This window comes from Rhinichthys klamathensis, unplaced genomic scaffold, assembly GCF_029890125.1.
Source record: "Rhinichthys klamathensis goyatoka isolate OS25496 unplaced genomic scaffold, OSU_Roscu_1.1 h1tg000040l_1, whole genome shotgun sequence".
NCBI lineage: Eukaryota > Metazoa > Chordata > Actinopteri > Cypriniformes > Leuciscidae > Rhinichthys > Rhinichthys klamathensis.
This window is the reverse complement of record NW_026606587.1, coordinates 5648081-5663844: the sequence shown is the minus strand read 5'-3', so window position 1 is coordinate 5663844 and position 15764 is coordinate 5648081. Positions and strand designations below refer to the sequence as shown.

General features: G+C 37.0%; 1 protein-coding gene across 3 annotated transcripts in view; it reads left to right on the top strand.

The window, feature by feature from the left end:
- Window positions 1-15764, top strand: part of pcsk5b (proprotein convertase subtilisin/kexin type 5b) — a 77318-nt gene that overhangs the window by 14175 nt on the left and 47379 nt on the right. For all 3 annotated transcript variants that reach the window (XM_056246691.1, XM_056246693.1, XM_056246692.1), the window contains exons 6-11: window positions 5623-5711; window positions 8837-9009; window positions 9793-10005; window positions 11237-11337; window positions 14846-14949; window positions 15192-15309. In XM_056246691.1, the coding sequence (XP_056102666.1) occupies window positions 5623-5711; window positions 8837-9009; window positions 9793-10005; window positions 11237-11337; window positions 14846-14949; window positions 15192-15309 (798 nt within the window). The remainder of the gene's footprint in view (window positions 1-5622; window positions 5712-8836; window positions 9010-9792; window positions 10006-11236; window positions 11338-14845; window positions 14950-15191; window positions 15310-15764) is intronic.

Genomic DNA, 15764 nt, shown 5'->3' with positions numbered 1-15764 from the left:
TTACACGTTATGTTAAGCGTTTCCCGCGTGAGGTACTTTGTGTTGTACGTTGCCATAACATTCACGTGCGGTTATAGGATGTACCGAATATTCTTCAGTTTTATGCAAAACAGAAATACGACAAATAGAATATCAGATCACTGTCATATGGCCAAATATAAATGCAAAAATAAAAGCTTTTTTGCGTAGTTGTTTGACACATGAAAACAATGTATCTTACAAGATAACATGATGTAACCTTGCTCTCACTTGTCCCCACATTAAGTCCTTGAATGTGAGGGTATTGGACCTGGAAAAGTCCTTGACTTTTTCATTTTTTTTTTTTTTCATTTTAAGGTTAGATTCATTTAGTTTTGTGCTTTTGTCATTTTAATTCGTTTGTTTTTAATATTAATATATTTTTAATATACAATTTTCTTTTTCCACTTTTAGTTTGTTCAATTTTAGTTTCGTTTTTTTATTCCAATTAATAATTTTAGTGCTTCAACTTAAAATTATTTCAGCTATTTGTCAATATTAGTTTTTCATCTAACATTTCAGCTTTTGAGTTCAGTTTTTTAAATTTTTTTAGCTAACCATAATAATAATTTTATGTGAATAAAGGACCATTTTTTTGGACCATTTTCATTAACAAACGGCACATATCCCACCCACCAATTCACGTTACAGTAATGCAAAAATCACATTGTTATTTCTGTAATACAAAAACAGGTTTTTATGTAAATGGTAAAATATTTATCCCCAAGTCCACCCTCAAGTCTCTATGTCCCTAAGTCTATAGGATCAAGCCCCCCCTTTATTATAGTCTTAAGAAAGCGATATCACACCTGAGGTAGGATTCATGTCCGTAACTCAAATAGTGTGTAGTGTGGGACGAGTTATGTGCTGAAATGTAAAACTTATTCCTAAGTATGTGCAATAGAGTGACTCTTGACTATATCAGACACCACTGAATGCTGTATTACAGAAATGCTCCTCAATCCCCCATCTGGAGGTCTCTGCATGTGAGTGCACGTATGCATGAGCGTTTAGCACAACTATTCCTCTTCTTAATTTACACTTTTAGAAGCCCCATTAGAAGTATTTCCGTGGCCCGAGGAGGAGAGGAGTGTTTGAAGCCGTCACTGCTGTCAGGAGGAAGTGTGTGTTGGAGAGGTTTAGGTCTGCATGTATAGACACGCTGTATAGAATACCATCCACCTCCTGTAGCAGCTTCTTCTGTCTCCGTGAGGATTCCAGCGCAGAAAGTTCAAAAGTTCTCACCCAGACAGGAAGTATAGACAACATAACTATTTGGCAGTTCACTCCTTTGAATGAGGCATATTCTACTTTCATAGCACAAAATTTTTCCCTTAAAGTCTGTTCATAGTTAATAAACAAAATGTAGTTTTATGTAACCTCTTGGCATGAATTAAACATGCTGTTTTTGCTACTGTAGCTTTAAAGAGTTACATATGCAACTGAACTCTTTATGATTGGTTAACGTCTGTGTACTGCACATTTACACTGCCCAGATCATTCAAAAAAAGTTTTTATAATATTTCCCCCTTATTTATTGAATAAACAATGGAATAATAAATAACAATAATATTAGTGGTAGTAGTAGTAATTAACAATAATAATAATAAGAGGTAATAGGGTTTGTATCTAATAAAAGCTTTAAAAATATATATTTTAATTAATAAAAAATGGCTTATTGAATAATAATAATTTAATATAAGATCATTAAAAATATATATTTTTAATACAATTTCTAATTTCTTATTGAATAATCAATTAACAAATTGATTATTAATGATTTAATAAATAAGGTAATAATAATATAAACAACAACAATAATTATAATAAATATTATTATTCATTAAGCTAGAGCCTTTGAGAGCTTCCTTGCTCAAAGAAGAAATAAAATGAGGGTCTCGTTTTTGTTGCTGAATAATGGTTGTGACCATTTTCAAAAGAGCGTAGAAACAATATTTTTCCTTTATGCCCCCCTCTCCCTTCATACAAAACAAATATATATACTGCTCATATTTAATTTTTGGTTTATTCAGTTCCCCTGTTGTTTGGCGTCAATACTACACAAGCTGTTGATCTTTTATGCGCTGGAATGTTTTGTGTTGGTTCCTCCGCTGATAGTTTGTGTAATGTGAGTCTTTATTTCCCTGCGGTGGGTTTTGACCGTGAGCTTCACCGCTGGAGGTCGTTCTGACTGACGCTGGACTTTTGAGCTCCAAACTGAGCGGCTGCATTGTAAATAGTGCAAGACAAGTTTATATATCTCACAGATGAACGTGGGCTTTGCACTAGACTTTCAGTGGAACTGCAGTTTATTGACCCAGTCTGACATTTAAGCTGTATGTCAAATGTGCAGCACTAGTGGAGTTTCCCGTGTGTGTGACAGTGTATTTTCTATATGCTTTATGGGTTTATGTATTATATATAATGCGGTTAGCAGTTTTTTGTTCATTTTTGGTTTTGTAGGAAACGTTTCAGTGTCTTGTGCGGTTCTGTAAATGCTGGAATGTTCTGTTCAGGTGTGGTGTGTGTGTGTTTCTGGTTTTCTCATTGACATGAATTCTGCTAGCAGACTTAGTGTCACGTAGCAGGGTTTTGACAATTTGGCGTTTCACTCTTTTTATTAATTATTTTATCTTTAATATTAAAGATAAGAACGTATTAGAGATAAGAAACTTTATTTCCAGATAGAGTTGATATAATAGCATTCAAGTAATAAATTGAATAAACAAATGTAATCAAACAATAAATAGACACTCACTGCATGAATTAAATATATTTTGATTCTTATTAAAGCTACTCAAGTTATTCTGTCAAGAGCAGTGAGTGATTTTCTCCTGGTCTTTTGTTGTTTGGCTAACATTAATGGCACAAGCGGCAGCAGGTATTTGAGGCTGCTGTTACTTTAAGACCGTGTTCTCTAATCTAATAAAGGGCCTGTTTACACCTTGTCACTTTATGCTTTTACTCTGATCGATGGCTCACTTATTGTGAAAAGACCAGGTCTAAATACGCTCCGAAATGCTTTTGGAGGTTGTTTGAGACGCATTCCACATATATGTAACTTTTAGCCTCCCAAAATGGTAAAAATAAATAAATGCGTGACCGTTTTATAGGCTGTTTAACATGTTAAAATATAGCCAGATATGACAGTGCTACTGCAACACGCATTGCCACAGATATGGCCTGCTGTAGTTGGCATAAATGGTGTCTCTTTTTGGCAGCTTTATTTTTCAGGTCAACTATTGTCTTGGCAAAACAATGGCCTTGTTCCATCGACATATTGCATAATTACTATCAGGAAAAAACTCTCCCATATACATATTTGATTGGATTGTAATATTTAAATTTAAATGTATTTTTAAGGAACAACTTTGATTTTCAGCATGAAAACAGCTAAAGATGCTGGCATGGCATTAAACAAAAAAACAAACAAACAAACAAACAAATAATCTACGTATTTTCCTGTGAATTTTGGGATATTGAATAATGTGCATTAAAATAATTTGTTTGATCGAGGTGGATGCAGTTTTTAATAAGAAGATAAGGATGTAGTGATACTATAGAAACATTTATAGAATAAATTCTTTGTGCGTAAAAAAAAGTCATATGAATGAATAATTCGCTCCGATGATTTACTAATAATCTCTAGCAAACATAAAAAGGTGCTTTGTCTGCGCGCTCTAATAAATCCCTCTAAATTTCAAACGTTTAATTACAAATAATAATAAAAGAGTCACAGCTTTAGTAGTGGCTAAAACGCTGCTTGTTCAAAACTGTTTGAGAGAGATTTATTTTTTCTGTAAGTGAAATTCTCTGAAACATAGCTAGTTTAAATAATCTTGTTAAGCAAGGTAGTTAAAGTTAGTTAAACTGTTGACATTTATAGCTGGATACCTGGCTCCCCTGAGTATTGAGGCTTTTAAAGTAATGCAAGGATACACATTATGTATTGTTGACTCTATGGATGGAAACATAAAGTTGGGACGGAATGTATTGAAGTTTTTTTTTTTTGCCAATAGCCTTTAGTTTACATTACAGTCATAAACCATGATTTGCTACTTCCTATTGCAAGTCGCAGGCAGTTGGTATTTATAATTTAGAGGGAGAGGAAGTTTCATTCTAGAGAACATTTTATTCAACATACATTGCTCATCCCTGCGAATTACATTTTTGTTTTGTATGTTATACTGTATGCTGATTTTGTAAGTGTCCAGTAGTATGCTAGTGTATAGATGGTCTAAAATCCATAAAACTCCAATTTTGACGTCATTGTGTTTTTTGATGTCTTTATACACTACCATTCAAAAGTTAGGGATATGTTTTTCTTTATAAATATAGAAATTATTTATTTTATTCAGCAAGGAAGCATTAAATTGATCAAAAGTGACAGAGACATTTATAATGTTACAAAAGATTTTTGTTTCAAATAAATGCTGTTCTTTTGATCTTTCTAGTCATAAAAGAATCCCACAAAAAAATATGAACTGTTCTCAATATTGATGATGATCAGAAATGTTTCTTGAGCAGCAAATCAGCATATCAGAATGATTTCTGAAGGATCATGTGACTGAAGACTGGAGCAATGCTGAAAATTCAGCTGAAAACCCATCACATGAGTAAATTTACATTTTCAAATATTTTAAAATAGAAAACGATTACTTTAAATTGTAAAAATATTTCACAAAATTACTGTTGTATTGTATTTTTGATACCATTTTTGCAGCCTTAATGAGCATAAGAGACGACTTTTCAAAAACATTAGAAATCTTACCGACCCCCACACTTTAAACAATAGTGTAGACTTGAAGAGAAGTGGTCATTCTTTGGGGATTTTATTACAGATTATTTCCTATTAAATGTCACATATGACCTACATCAGAATTAGATAATCATTGGAATAGTTTTAGTCGGGAGTCATTGGATTGGCATTGGGATCAAGCACTCAGACCACCTGGGAGTTCCTCTGGCCTTTTGACCTATTGACCTTGTAAATGTTTATGGTTGCGAGGATGGTTTATCCCTGGTCTCATCCCAGAATCTGGTGCTGCTGTGGATCTTTACAATCTTTGTTTCTTTTTCTTTTCTTTTTTAAAATTGCTTAGATTGGAGACTGTGGTTACCATGGTAGCGTGAGTTTTTCTATGCAGCTGTTCACTGCTGGAGGTTCCATAGCCGAATCTCTCTCTGTCTCTCTCGCTCTCTCTCTCCATCTGTCTGTCTTTGTCTTTAGTGGACGTTTTAGTGCATTTTTTTGCTGATGATTTGTGTTAGATTTATGTGGGTTTAGTTTGGGTCAGGAATGTATCCACGTTGCGTCTGAAGCAGAGGAACCGCTCAAATGTTTTCCTTCAATATCTCAAATATTTAGCCACTGTGTTTTAGCTTTGCTGGCTGTGGAAACACATGTTTAGTTTCAGCCCAGCTGTTTCAGTCTCTCTCTTCGTTTTCCTGTCCACTTTTGCGTTCCTTCTGTAGCGAGTGTGTGTAATAGGTCAGCAACAGTGCCTGTGCTTGCGTAAGGGTCTCCAGTTTTAGTTATTTTGCAGTTAGTGAATGTGTGTATGAGTGTGATACTAACACTAACATCTTATGTGTTCTGTTCAGGCATGGCACGAGGTGCGCTGGTGAAGTAGCCGCGTCCGCCAACAACTCCCACTGCACGGTGGGCATTGCTTACAACGCCAAGATTGGGGGTGAGTGTAGCTGATGTCTGATGTAGACCCACTACTTTATCTGGGAATTTTGCCTTTTTTCGTTCTCGCACAAAAACGTCACCAAAACTATGAAATAACACAAAATCAGTATGTGAATAGTTAGGGGTTAAACGGATCATAGTTGATCTGTCATCCGTACGGACCAGGCCCCACGGTTCGGCACGCATGTGATTCGCGGATTAATTGCAAAGTTTAACTATCATAGAGTGAAAGTTTGTCATGTTTTGTCTTGCCAGTTTAAACATTTAAGTGATTTTTATCATTCTAGCGCAAGAAGAGGCGAAACTGAACTCGATTCGGTACTCACAGCCGCACACACAGAGAGGCACGTTTCAGATAGCTCGCGAACACAGAATTGATTCCTCTTTCACATCTCCTGGCGCTTGAACGGACACGTACACAAAAAATGGTCAAAATGCCCAAGTATTCTCATAAATGCAGTCGTTAATGTGTTTGTCATTAATAATGCGATTAAGGTGTTTACATGTTTAATGTGAATATGGTTCTACGATTAGGAGCTTAATCGCATTAGTTTGATCGAGGTAAAGTTTAATTGCAATATTGCCAAAATCCCATTATGTAAACGCACTGATTGAGTAAGAAATCAGATGTGTATCATTATATTGAATCTTGCATTAGGTCTTAAAATGACAGAAGCTTATAAATACCTGCTGCTGTCTGTAATTAATAATAACTTTATTTTCTATAGAAGGGAGATTCTCAAAGCGCGCTATAAGGTAAATATACAAGGAAAATCAACAATAGTATATTGGTGTATTAAAACAACAAGAAATCAACAATGTTACCACAATCAACAATAAGCTAACTTAAAAAAATATGTTTTCAAATATGTTTTCAAAATCTTAAAGCTGCCGTCGGCAACATTTTTTTGATCATATTCAGTGAAATCGACACTATAATCCGACAGAGCAGCATAAATAAAGTGGTTTTAGAAAAAACCCGAGCTTCTAACTCCACCTGGAGCGTGTTATTTGTTTTGCAAAAATCCACAGCTCCCGGATCATCATGTCCAATCAGCGCAGGGGGGTGTGAGATCTGACTGTCAATCACAGATCGGGCACACGCCACCCCTCGCGCACGTTACAATCACATGCACACGCCTGAAGTTCGCGCGGTAACGAAGAGTGGTGGCGGATGTATCTCGCTTTCAAAACACTAACAAATCAAGTAAGCTCATTTAGAGTATAAATGACGTTAGCAATTGCAATCTATCGGTAGATTAGCCAGGGCAGCATACCTCCAAATACTCCATGGTGTTGATGGATGCTGATGAGACGGGCGCGTTCACAGAAAATCTGGTGCACACGCACTCGAGCACGAACTCGGTGGGAGGGTATCCGTTAATAGTGGGGGAGGGGCATGAGAGTTGTAAACATTAAAAATTTTGCCTAAGTTCACTCAATCTCCCAGACTTGCCGACTGCAGCTTTAAGAGACTTTGCTTCCCGACTTTCAACTGGAAGTTGGTTCCACAACCTGGGAGCAGCTATAGAAAAAGATCTGTCACCCATGGAACATAACTGTGTTTGATCGACAACCAAAAGACCATGCTAAGAAGAGAGAAGACTTTGATTAGGAATATATGGTTTGTTAAAAGCTGAGATAAATACTCTGTAGCCAGTCTGTTAAGTGCTTTGTGTGTGAGCATAAGAACTTTAAAATCAATTGGTAGCCAGTGCAATGAGGGTCAAATATCAACAAAGGATCAAAGATCACACCTAGATTCATAGATTTTTCCTGAAAGTCAAGTACAGAACCATCAATGATAAGAGGTGTTTGGCCAGCCTAGTGGAGCTGATGAGAAGAACCAATAAACATGACCAAATTTTTATCACTATTAAAACTTATTAGCCTAAATTTACCACTAACATTATTAGCCATCGATGATTTTTGTCTCAGAAATATGACAATGAGACAATGAGACTCACGTTGTTCATGTTTACAATGAATAGATCTGTGTGTCATTGCATAAAAGTGATACTTAATACCTAGAGTTCATAAAAGTTGGCCAAGCGGGAATAAATAAATGCTAAAAAGGAAGGGTCCTAAAATTGAGCCCTGAGGGATGCCAGTAGAAACTGGTCCAAAAATCAGACCTGTATTCCACTAAAACAACAAACTGTCTGCATCTGTTCAAATAAGATCTAAACCAGTTTAAAACAGTGCCAAAACTACCAAAAACTGTTTCAAGGCGATGAAGTATGATCCACAGTGTCAAATGCAGCACTAATGTCAAAGAGAATAAGAATAAGATCCAGCATCAGAGGCCAAAAGTAAGTCAATAGTCATTTTAACCAGGGGTGTTCAGTGCTATGATATTTTCGAAGAACAGATTGAAACTGCTCAAAAAGATTACTAACAGAAAGGTGATTATGCAACTGTAAAGCAACTACATGTTCTAAAGTTTTTGCCTGAAAGGGAAGATTTGCTATTTAAATTATCTAAATCTCAGTTTCCCATAATATTTATTTGTTTTTTTGCTGATCCGAACCCTGAGTTTTGTGGTTCGTTGACCGTACACAATGACCAATGATATATTTAACATACATGTATTACATAAATGTATGTTAAATTACGTTTATATATCAATACATTTTGATATATTAAATGACAATGGAGTATCAATCTAGAATATTAATAATATTTGGTTTGTTGAAGTCAACTAAATTAATTTTGGCCCTTTTTAATTTTTTAAAAGTTGGATCTTTAAATCAATTTTACAGCTCCGCCACTGAGGTCATGCACATTTAATCGGACAACTTTTAACATTTAAGACATGTCCATTTAAAAATATTACAGCTTTTATAAACTCACTACTGTTAAAAAGTTTGGGGTTTTTAAGATTTGTTTTAGTTAATTTTATACACAATGTGCTCACTATTTGATCAGATCTACAGGAAAAACAATTATCTTCTTATTATCAGTGTTAATTCATATTTTATGATCCATTTTTTCATGCTTCTTTAATAAATGGAAAGTTCACAATAACTGTAACTTCTGAGCAATTTAATGCATCATTGCTTAGAAAAAGTATTAATGATCTTCAGTGTTTTGTATAAGGTTAACTTTCGGCTTGTCCTGCAGGTGTCCGCATGTTGGACGGAGATGTGACCGACATGGTAGAGGCCAAATCACTGAGTCTACATCCTCAACACATAGATATTTACAGTGCCAGCTGGGGTCCAGATGATGATGGCAAAACCGTGGATGGGCCCGCTTCCCTCGCCAGACAGGCCTTTGAAAACGGCATTAGACTGGTAAAAACAATCACGGCATATACATAAAGTTCACTTAAAGTTCATTTGAAAAGTGTGTTGTGTTTTTCCTGCAAGTAAAAGTGTCTTTTTCCATATGGTGTGGAGTTCATAAATCAGGAAGTGTACTTTTCAGGTCATCAGTCACGTCTCTTCAGCAGTCTGGCCCACCTAGGGTGTTTTTCTTTCCTTGTCACACCCTACCACCTGCTACGGCAGTGAACTTTAGGACGTGATTTTAGTTTATCTTCCCCGAGTCATGAGTCACAGTCAGTAATTGGCATGTATCCTGTGCCAAAGGTGTGTTTAGAGTGGTTTAGGCATGTTTCAGGTGTGCGAGACAATACTGGTGTCAATAATACTGGTCTCAGACTGGGCTGGGGGTTATTAATGCCTGAAGATTATATCGTCCTGATCCCATTATCTGAATTCAATGAACATTTCAAATTAATTTTTTAGTAGTATAACCAATATTGTTGTTGTTAACTAAAATTAAAAGTATTAAATATAGTTTTAATTTAAATGAAAAAATATATATATATATAACATATAAATATAAATATTTGATTAAAAACTTAATAAAAAAAAAACTAATTTAAATTCATGCTAATTAATATTATGACAAAAGCACATCACACAATTACTAAAACTTAGTAATATTAAAATAAAAGCATGAAAGCTGAATATTAATAATAAAAGCTCATTTGAAATAATAATAACATTGAATATATACTTTTTTTTGTGAAATTTAATCCCCAAAGCCTTACTTATGGTTTTTGCTCACAGGGCAGGAAGGGACGGGGCTCGATCTTTGTTTGGGCATCAGGAAATGGTGGTCGGAGTCGAGATCACTGTTCATGTGATGGCTACACCAACAGCATCTACACGATATCCATCAGCAGCACGGCTGAGAGCGGCCGCAAGCCCTGGTATCTGGAAGAGTGTTCCTCAACCCTCACCACCACCTACAGTAGTGGAGAGAATTACGACCGTAAAATCGTAAGTTCCCTAAATAATGCATAAAACTGCAACTAGATCTTATGCACTGAGTAGACCTGCTTTTTAGAAAACAGGCCTGTTGCTGGATTAGCTTTAAAGTCACCATGTTTCTAGAATTGAACAGCATCCTAACCAGGGAGAATTATGTTGTGAAGACAAAATGATGCGTTTTAGTCGAGACCGCTCAAGGATTCTTAATCAAAAGAATTAACAATGCATATTTATTTTCACTGGCTTCTTTGTTCTTATTTGCTAATAAGAACATGCCTAATGCATTTTCATGTATTTCTTTGGGCATGCGTTTGATCTGCTTTGTTGGTCACCGTGTCATGAGACAATCCTGGTGTTAACTGCTGTGGTTTACACAGCCCGCACACACTTTTACACACTCCTCTGAGAGTTACAGACCGACAGTTCTTCCTTGTCTCTCAGCTTGTCTCAGAGTTACGTGTGAAATTCCACATTGACTTTCAAACTCCTTTCCCAATACGTGTTTACTTTCTGAGGCCCAGTGTTACAGACATTAGCACTTCTCTTTGTTGTCTTGTGCAGGTTTCAGGTCACTTTAATTCACAGAATCTCAGTTTTCTCAACTTCATCCATTTACTATAATATGCTCGTGTGTAATCGGTCACTTTTCACATTTTCACAGATGGCCCTTTAAACCCACCCTAGTCTAATTCATATCGTAAATCTTCTTAAGTCTTCTGATTTGATCTATCTTAAACAAAATAAATAGATAAAAACTCCCCAGTTACTGCCCAATTAGACAGGAAGGCATGTCTCAAAGTGATGGTAATTTACTGCTAAGTGTAGCACAATGGCACATTTATAGCACATTTCATTGTCAGTAAGTGCTGCAATATGTTGAAGTGCATTTAACAAATAAAAATTAACCTAAAAAAAAAATCCTGCCAAAGTTTAAGTGCATTATGTGTCATTGAAGGAGCGGATTTGTTGGAAATGCAAGTGATGTAAAAATTTACTGGCTCATTGAAGGTAACTAAAACTAAACCCAAATAACAATGCAAAAAACAATGCAACAACTAGAACTCAGCAAAGCGGTCTATTGCATACTTGAAGTGTTTACCGTGTTGCTTATTGTAACAGGAGCAGTCAAGTATTGTTACTTTACGTCATAAAGTGTACATGTTAACTTTTATTCACAACTTAAACACATGGTAACATAATACTCAAGAATAATTATGATGTTTTTTGTCTCTCCTGTTAGATCACGACAGATCTGAGGCAGCGCTGCACAGACAGTCACACTGGAACATCAGCATCAGCTCCGATGGCAGCAGGGATCATTGCTCTTGCTCTGGAAGCAAAGTAAGCCGCTAACTCCTCACCGAAACCTGTTGTATGCTCTCATTTCTCTAACAGCTGTTTAGTTTGAAAGGGTCTGATAGTCTCTCCAGGCCACGTCAGTAGAATTAGCATCTTAACCACTGTATACTAGGTTAAAGGGCTTCTATTGCTCTCCTCGTTTGTAAGTCGCTTTGGACAAAAGCGTCTGCTAAATGATTAAATGTAAATGTAGTCACAAAGGGGTCATACTATGCACTCCAGTTACCCTTTTCCAGTTATCCAGTTTCAACCTTTCAGTGACCTTCTGAATTTAACACTGTTTTATGTTTTTGCTACTGTATTAAGTATCTACAGACATTTGTATCTAATTGTATGTAAATGATCTATGTTATCACCAACCACTTTACATGTAATATGAGAGGAAGCTGTTGAATAGCTTATATATCAACATGGGTGGTCGTATGAATATGAGCTCAATAATTGATGCATAGAAATGTAGTTAACCTATAAGGTTAATGGCAAGAAAGTTTGCCAGAAAAGCATACATTCATTTTTGGTTTGGGGTGAAATGGTTTTGGATGGCCGATATCATTGACCGAAACAGGGATGGTTAATTAGTGCTTCTGACATGTTTTGAATATGTTAGTTGGTGCATTTAAGTCGTCCTGAGAAGTTAATATTTACGAGTTGGGAAATTGTAATAATTATGATGTCAATTTAAAAAAACATACATTTACAATTATACACTGAACAAAATTATAAACGCAACACTTATGTTTTTGCCCCCATTTTTCATGAGCTGAACTCAAATATCTAAGACTTTTTCTATGTACACAAAAGGCCATGTCGGTGAGTATGCTGGCCATGCAAGAACTAGGATGTTTTCAGCTTCCAGGAATTGTGTACAGATCCTTGCAACATGAGGCCGTGCATTATTATGCTGCAACATGAGGTGATGGTTGTGGATGAATGGCACAACAATGGGCCTCAGGATCTTGTCACGGTATCTCTGTGCATTTAAAATGCCATCAATAAAATGCCCCTGTATTCATTGTCCATAACATACGTCTGCCCATACCATAACCCCACCGCCACCATGGGCCACTCGATCCACAGCATTGACATCAGCAAACCGCTCACCCACACAACGCCATACACACTGTCTGCCATCTGCCCTGTACAGTGAAAACCGGGATTCATCTGTGAAGAGAACACCTCTCCAAAGTGCCAGACGCCATCGAATGTGAGCATTTGCCCACTCAAGTTGGTTACGACGACGAACTGCAGTCAGGTCGAGACCCCGATGAGGACGATGAGCATGCAGATGAGCTTCCCTGAGACGGTTTCTGACAGTTTGTGCAGAAATGGTTTGGTTATGCAAACCGATTGTTGCAGCAGCTGTCTGGGTGGCTGGTCTCAGACGATCTCGGAGGTGAAGATGCTGGATGTGGAGGTCCTGGGCTGGTGTGGTTACACGTGGTCTGCATTTGTGAAGCCGGTTGGATGTACTGCCAAATTCTCTGAAACACCTTTGGAGACGGCTTATGGTAGAGAAATGAACATTCAAATCACGGGCAACAGCTCTGATGGACATTCCTGCAGTCAGCATGCCAAAACTCCCTCAAAACTTGCGACATCTGTGGCATTGTGCTGTGTGATAAAACTGCACATTTTAGAGTGGCCTTTTATTGTGGCCAGCCTAATCTTGATATGCCACACTTGTGAGGTGGATGGATTATCTCGGCAAAGGAGAAGTGCTCACTAACACAGATTTAGACAGATTTGTGAACAATATTTGAGAGAAATAGACATTTTGTGTACATAGAAAAAGTCTTAGATATTTGAGTTCAGCTCATGAAAAATGGGGGCAAAAACAAAAGTGTTGCGTTTATAGTTTTGTTCAGTGTATATACTTACATATACATGTATGTTACACTTTACATGTACAGTCATAACAGCAAATTATACATAATTGCAAGCAACTAAACTTAAACCAAACCCTATTCCTAACCCTAACCCTAAAGTAAGTACATGTTAATTAATATTACTCCGTACTTAATTGTATAATTACACTGCAACAAGGGCACCTTAAAGTAAAGTTCAATAAAATAATTTCATGCATTTCAACAAATTTACCGTCAACTACAGATGCTGCATCCATTGCGTCCACCATGTTTTCTGATTGATTTGCCCCAAACTCAGAAATCCAGAGTTTGCCACTCATAATTATGAGATTTGTGGTGGCTTTTAACTTTTCAACTCTTTGACATTACTTACTGTACATGCAACAAGTGTCTATTCTGTGCACAAAAGGTAAACATATCAGCCATTACAATAAAAAGTTAAATTACCCAGTTTATAAAGTTATTTACTCAAACTTTATTATTATATATATTTTTTTCTTCCAGTTTTCAGCTAAATGAAAACTTGAACTTTGTTGTTTCATTGTTTTGGCATTTTGCAAATTAATTACGGTTAATCGTTAGTGTTCATGGCTGCGATGTCAGTACTATGACACATGGCTATATCACCAGTTTTTGCTGCTTAATTTCCGTAACGGTTCTGGTGGACTGGTGAGAGAGCTTTGTATTGTCAATGATAGAGTATGTTTCTGTAGATCATCAATCCCCAATTTAAAAAAGAGCAAGGAGCATCCTGGCCACTTTAAAATGGTGTGATTCTGAATGCCGTGTAGCGTAAGTTTCCGTAAGTTTCAACTGTGTCTAATATCACACAGGAAATTGAGGAAAACCTCGACATATGGCTGCCATGTGACTGTATATTCCTAGCACAATGGAGTTAGAATGTTTTAATAATTTGGGGGGATATTCAGGGACACATGGCATTTATCTCTCTTTGGTTTGATGTTTGATCTCACTGTGTATGTTGAATTATGGGAGGGAAGGCTTCAACCAGACAGCCAGCCATTGAACTTTCAAACTACAGCTGAAAATTGTGGCCAGTGCAAGTGCGATTCTTTGGATTATAATAGAATGGTTTGAGCTTTTTAGATTTAAAGGTGTTTTCACACTATCACTTTTGGTATTCTCCCCGGTTCGCTTGACATCAGAGTTTGGTTCTTTTGGATGACGTGAACTCTGTTTTCCGACTCAGGTGCGCACCCGAATCCGCTATAAAAAAGTGTTCTGGGGAATGGTTCATGTGAACTTGGGTACAGTTTGCTTCTGATATGAAAGCAATCACCCTAAATAGTGGAAGTGAACCGCTATTGATGAACGTTCACTTTTCATCAGATAGACAGAAGTAGCCATTACCTACAACATTGGTACAAGGCTGCAGCTTGATGACGCAAGCGCACCGTGGCTCGGACCCAAATAATATAATGTGAACAGAGACAAGCGGGGGAAGGGAAGAGAGGGAGAGCAATCGAACACTGGTTCTGACCAAGCAATGAAACCAAGTGTGTAAGCACCTTAAAAAAATCTAGTTTGGAGATATTCTTTAGTAATGCTTTTAATCACGTAGATGTAACTGTCCATCATGTCTGATTTTTGACTCTTTGTTGCAGTCCTTTTCTTACGTGGCGAGATGTGCAACACATTATAGTGAAGACGTCTCGTGCTGGCCATCTCAGCGCTCCTGATTGGAAAACCAATGCAGCTGGTTATAATGGTAACAGGCTTTTCATTTCTTTAAGCGGGCCTGTCTTGTTTTAACTACTAGATAGGTAGTGACACTTCTGAGTATGATCAGTCTTGTAGGTTTTCCAGACTGTGCTGAACAATACATTTTCCCCTTTAAAACAGCAATCTGCATCATGATTGGTGGTAATTTTGGTTTTCACAACAACTCTAAATCTGTGTACATATTGTTATTTTTTTTGTTGAACAGTTAAGTTGTACATATTCTTACAGTCAGTCACCTTTATGGCTTTGGGCTAATGGATGCGGAGGCCATGGTGAAAGAGGCAGAACGCTGGAAACCGGTTCCCCCACAGCACATCTGTGTGGAAAATGCTGACAAACAAATCAGGTATATTCAACAGCTCTTTAACTTGAGGCATTAGGCCTCATTGATAATGTTATAGAAGTAGGGTTGCAAAGGGGCGGAAAATTTCCGGTAAATTTCCAAGGGAAGTTAAGCTGGGGAATTTTGGAAATATATTCCATATTATAAACTTTCCATGGGAATAATGGGAATTAATGGGAATTTAGGGGAACTAACTGGGAATTCATTGTAATGTAATCGATCATTGTATCATATCCAAGCATAAATATAAACAGAAGTCATAAGAAAACATCCATGCAAAATGTTTTCAACAGATAATTCAACAGATTTATTTGTAAGTAGAACAGAACAAGTTTGGCTGTGGTGAATCACGTGCCAAGCATGATGCGTCACCATGGAAACCATGGGGGGGGGGGGGGGGACGTCGCGATGTCGGCTAAACATCGTGATGTCTGTCAGCCATCACGATGGACGATAAT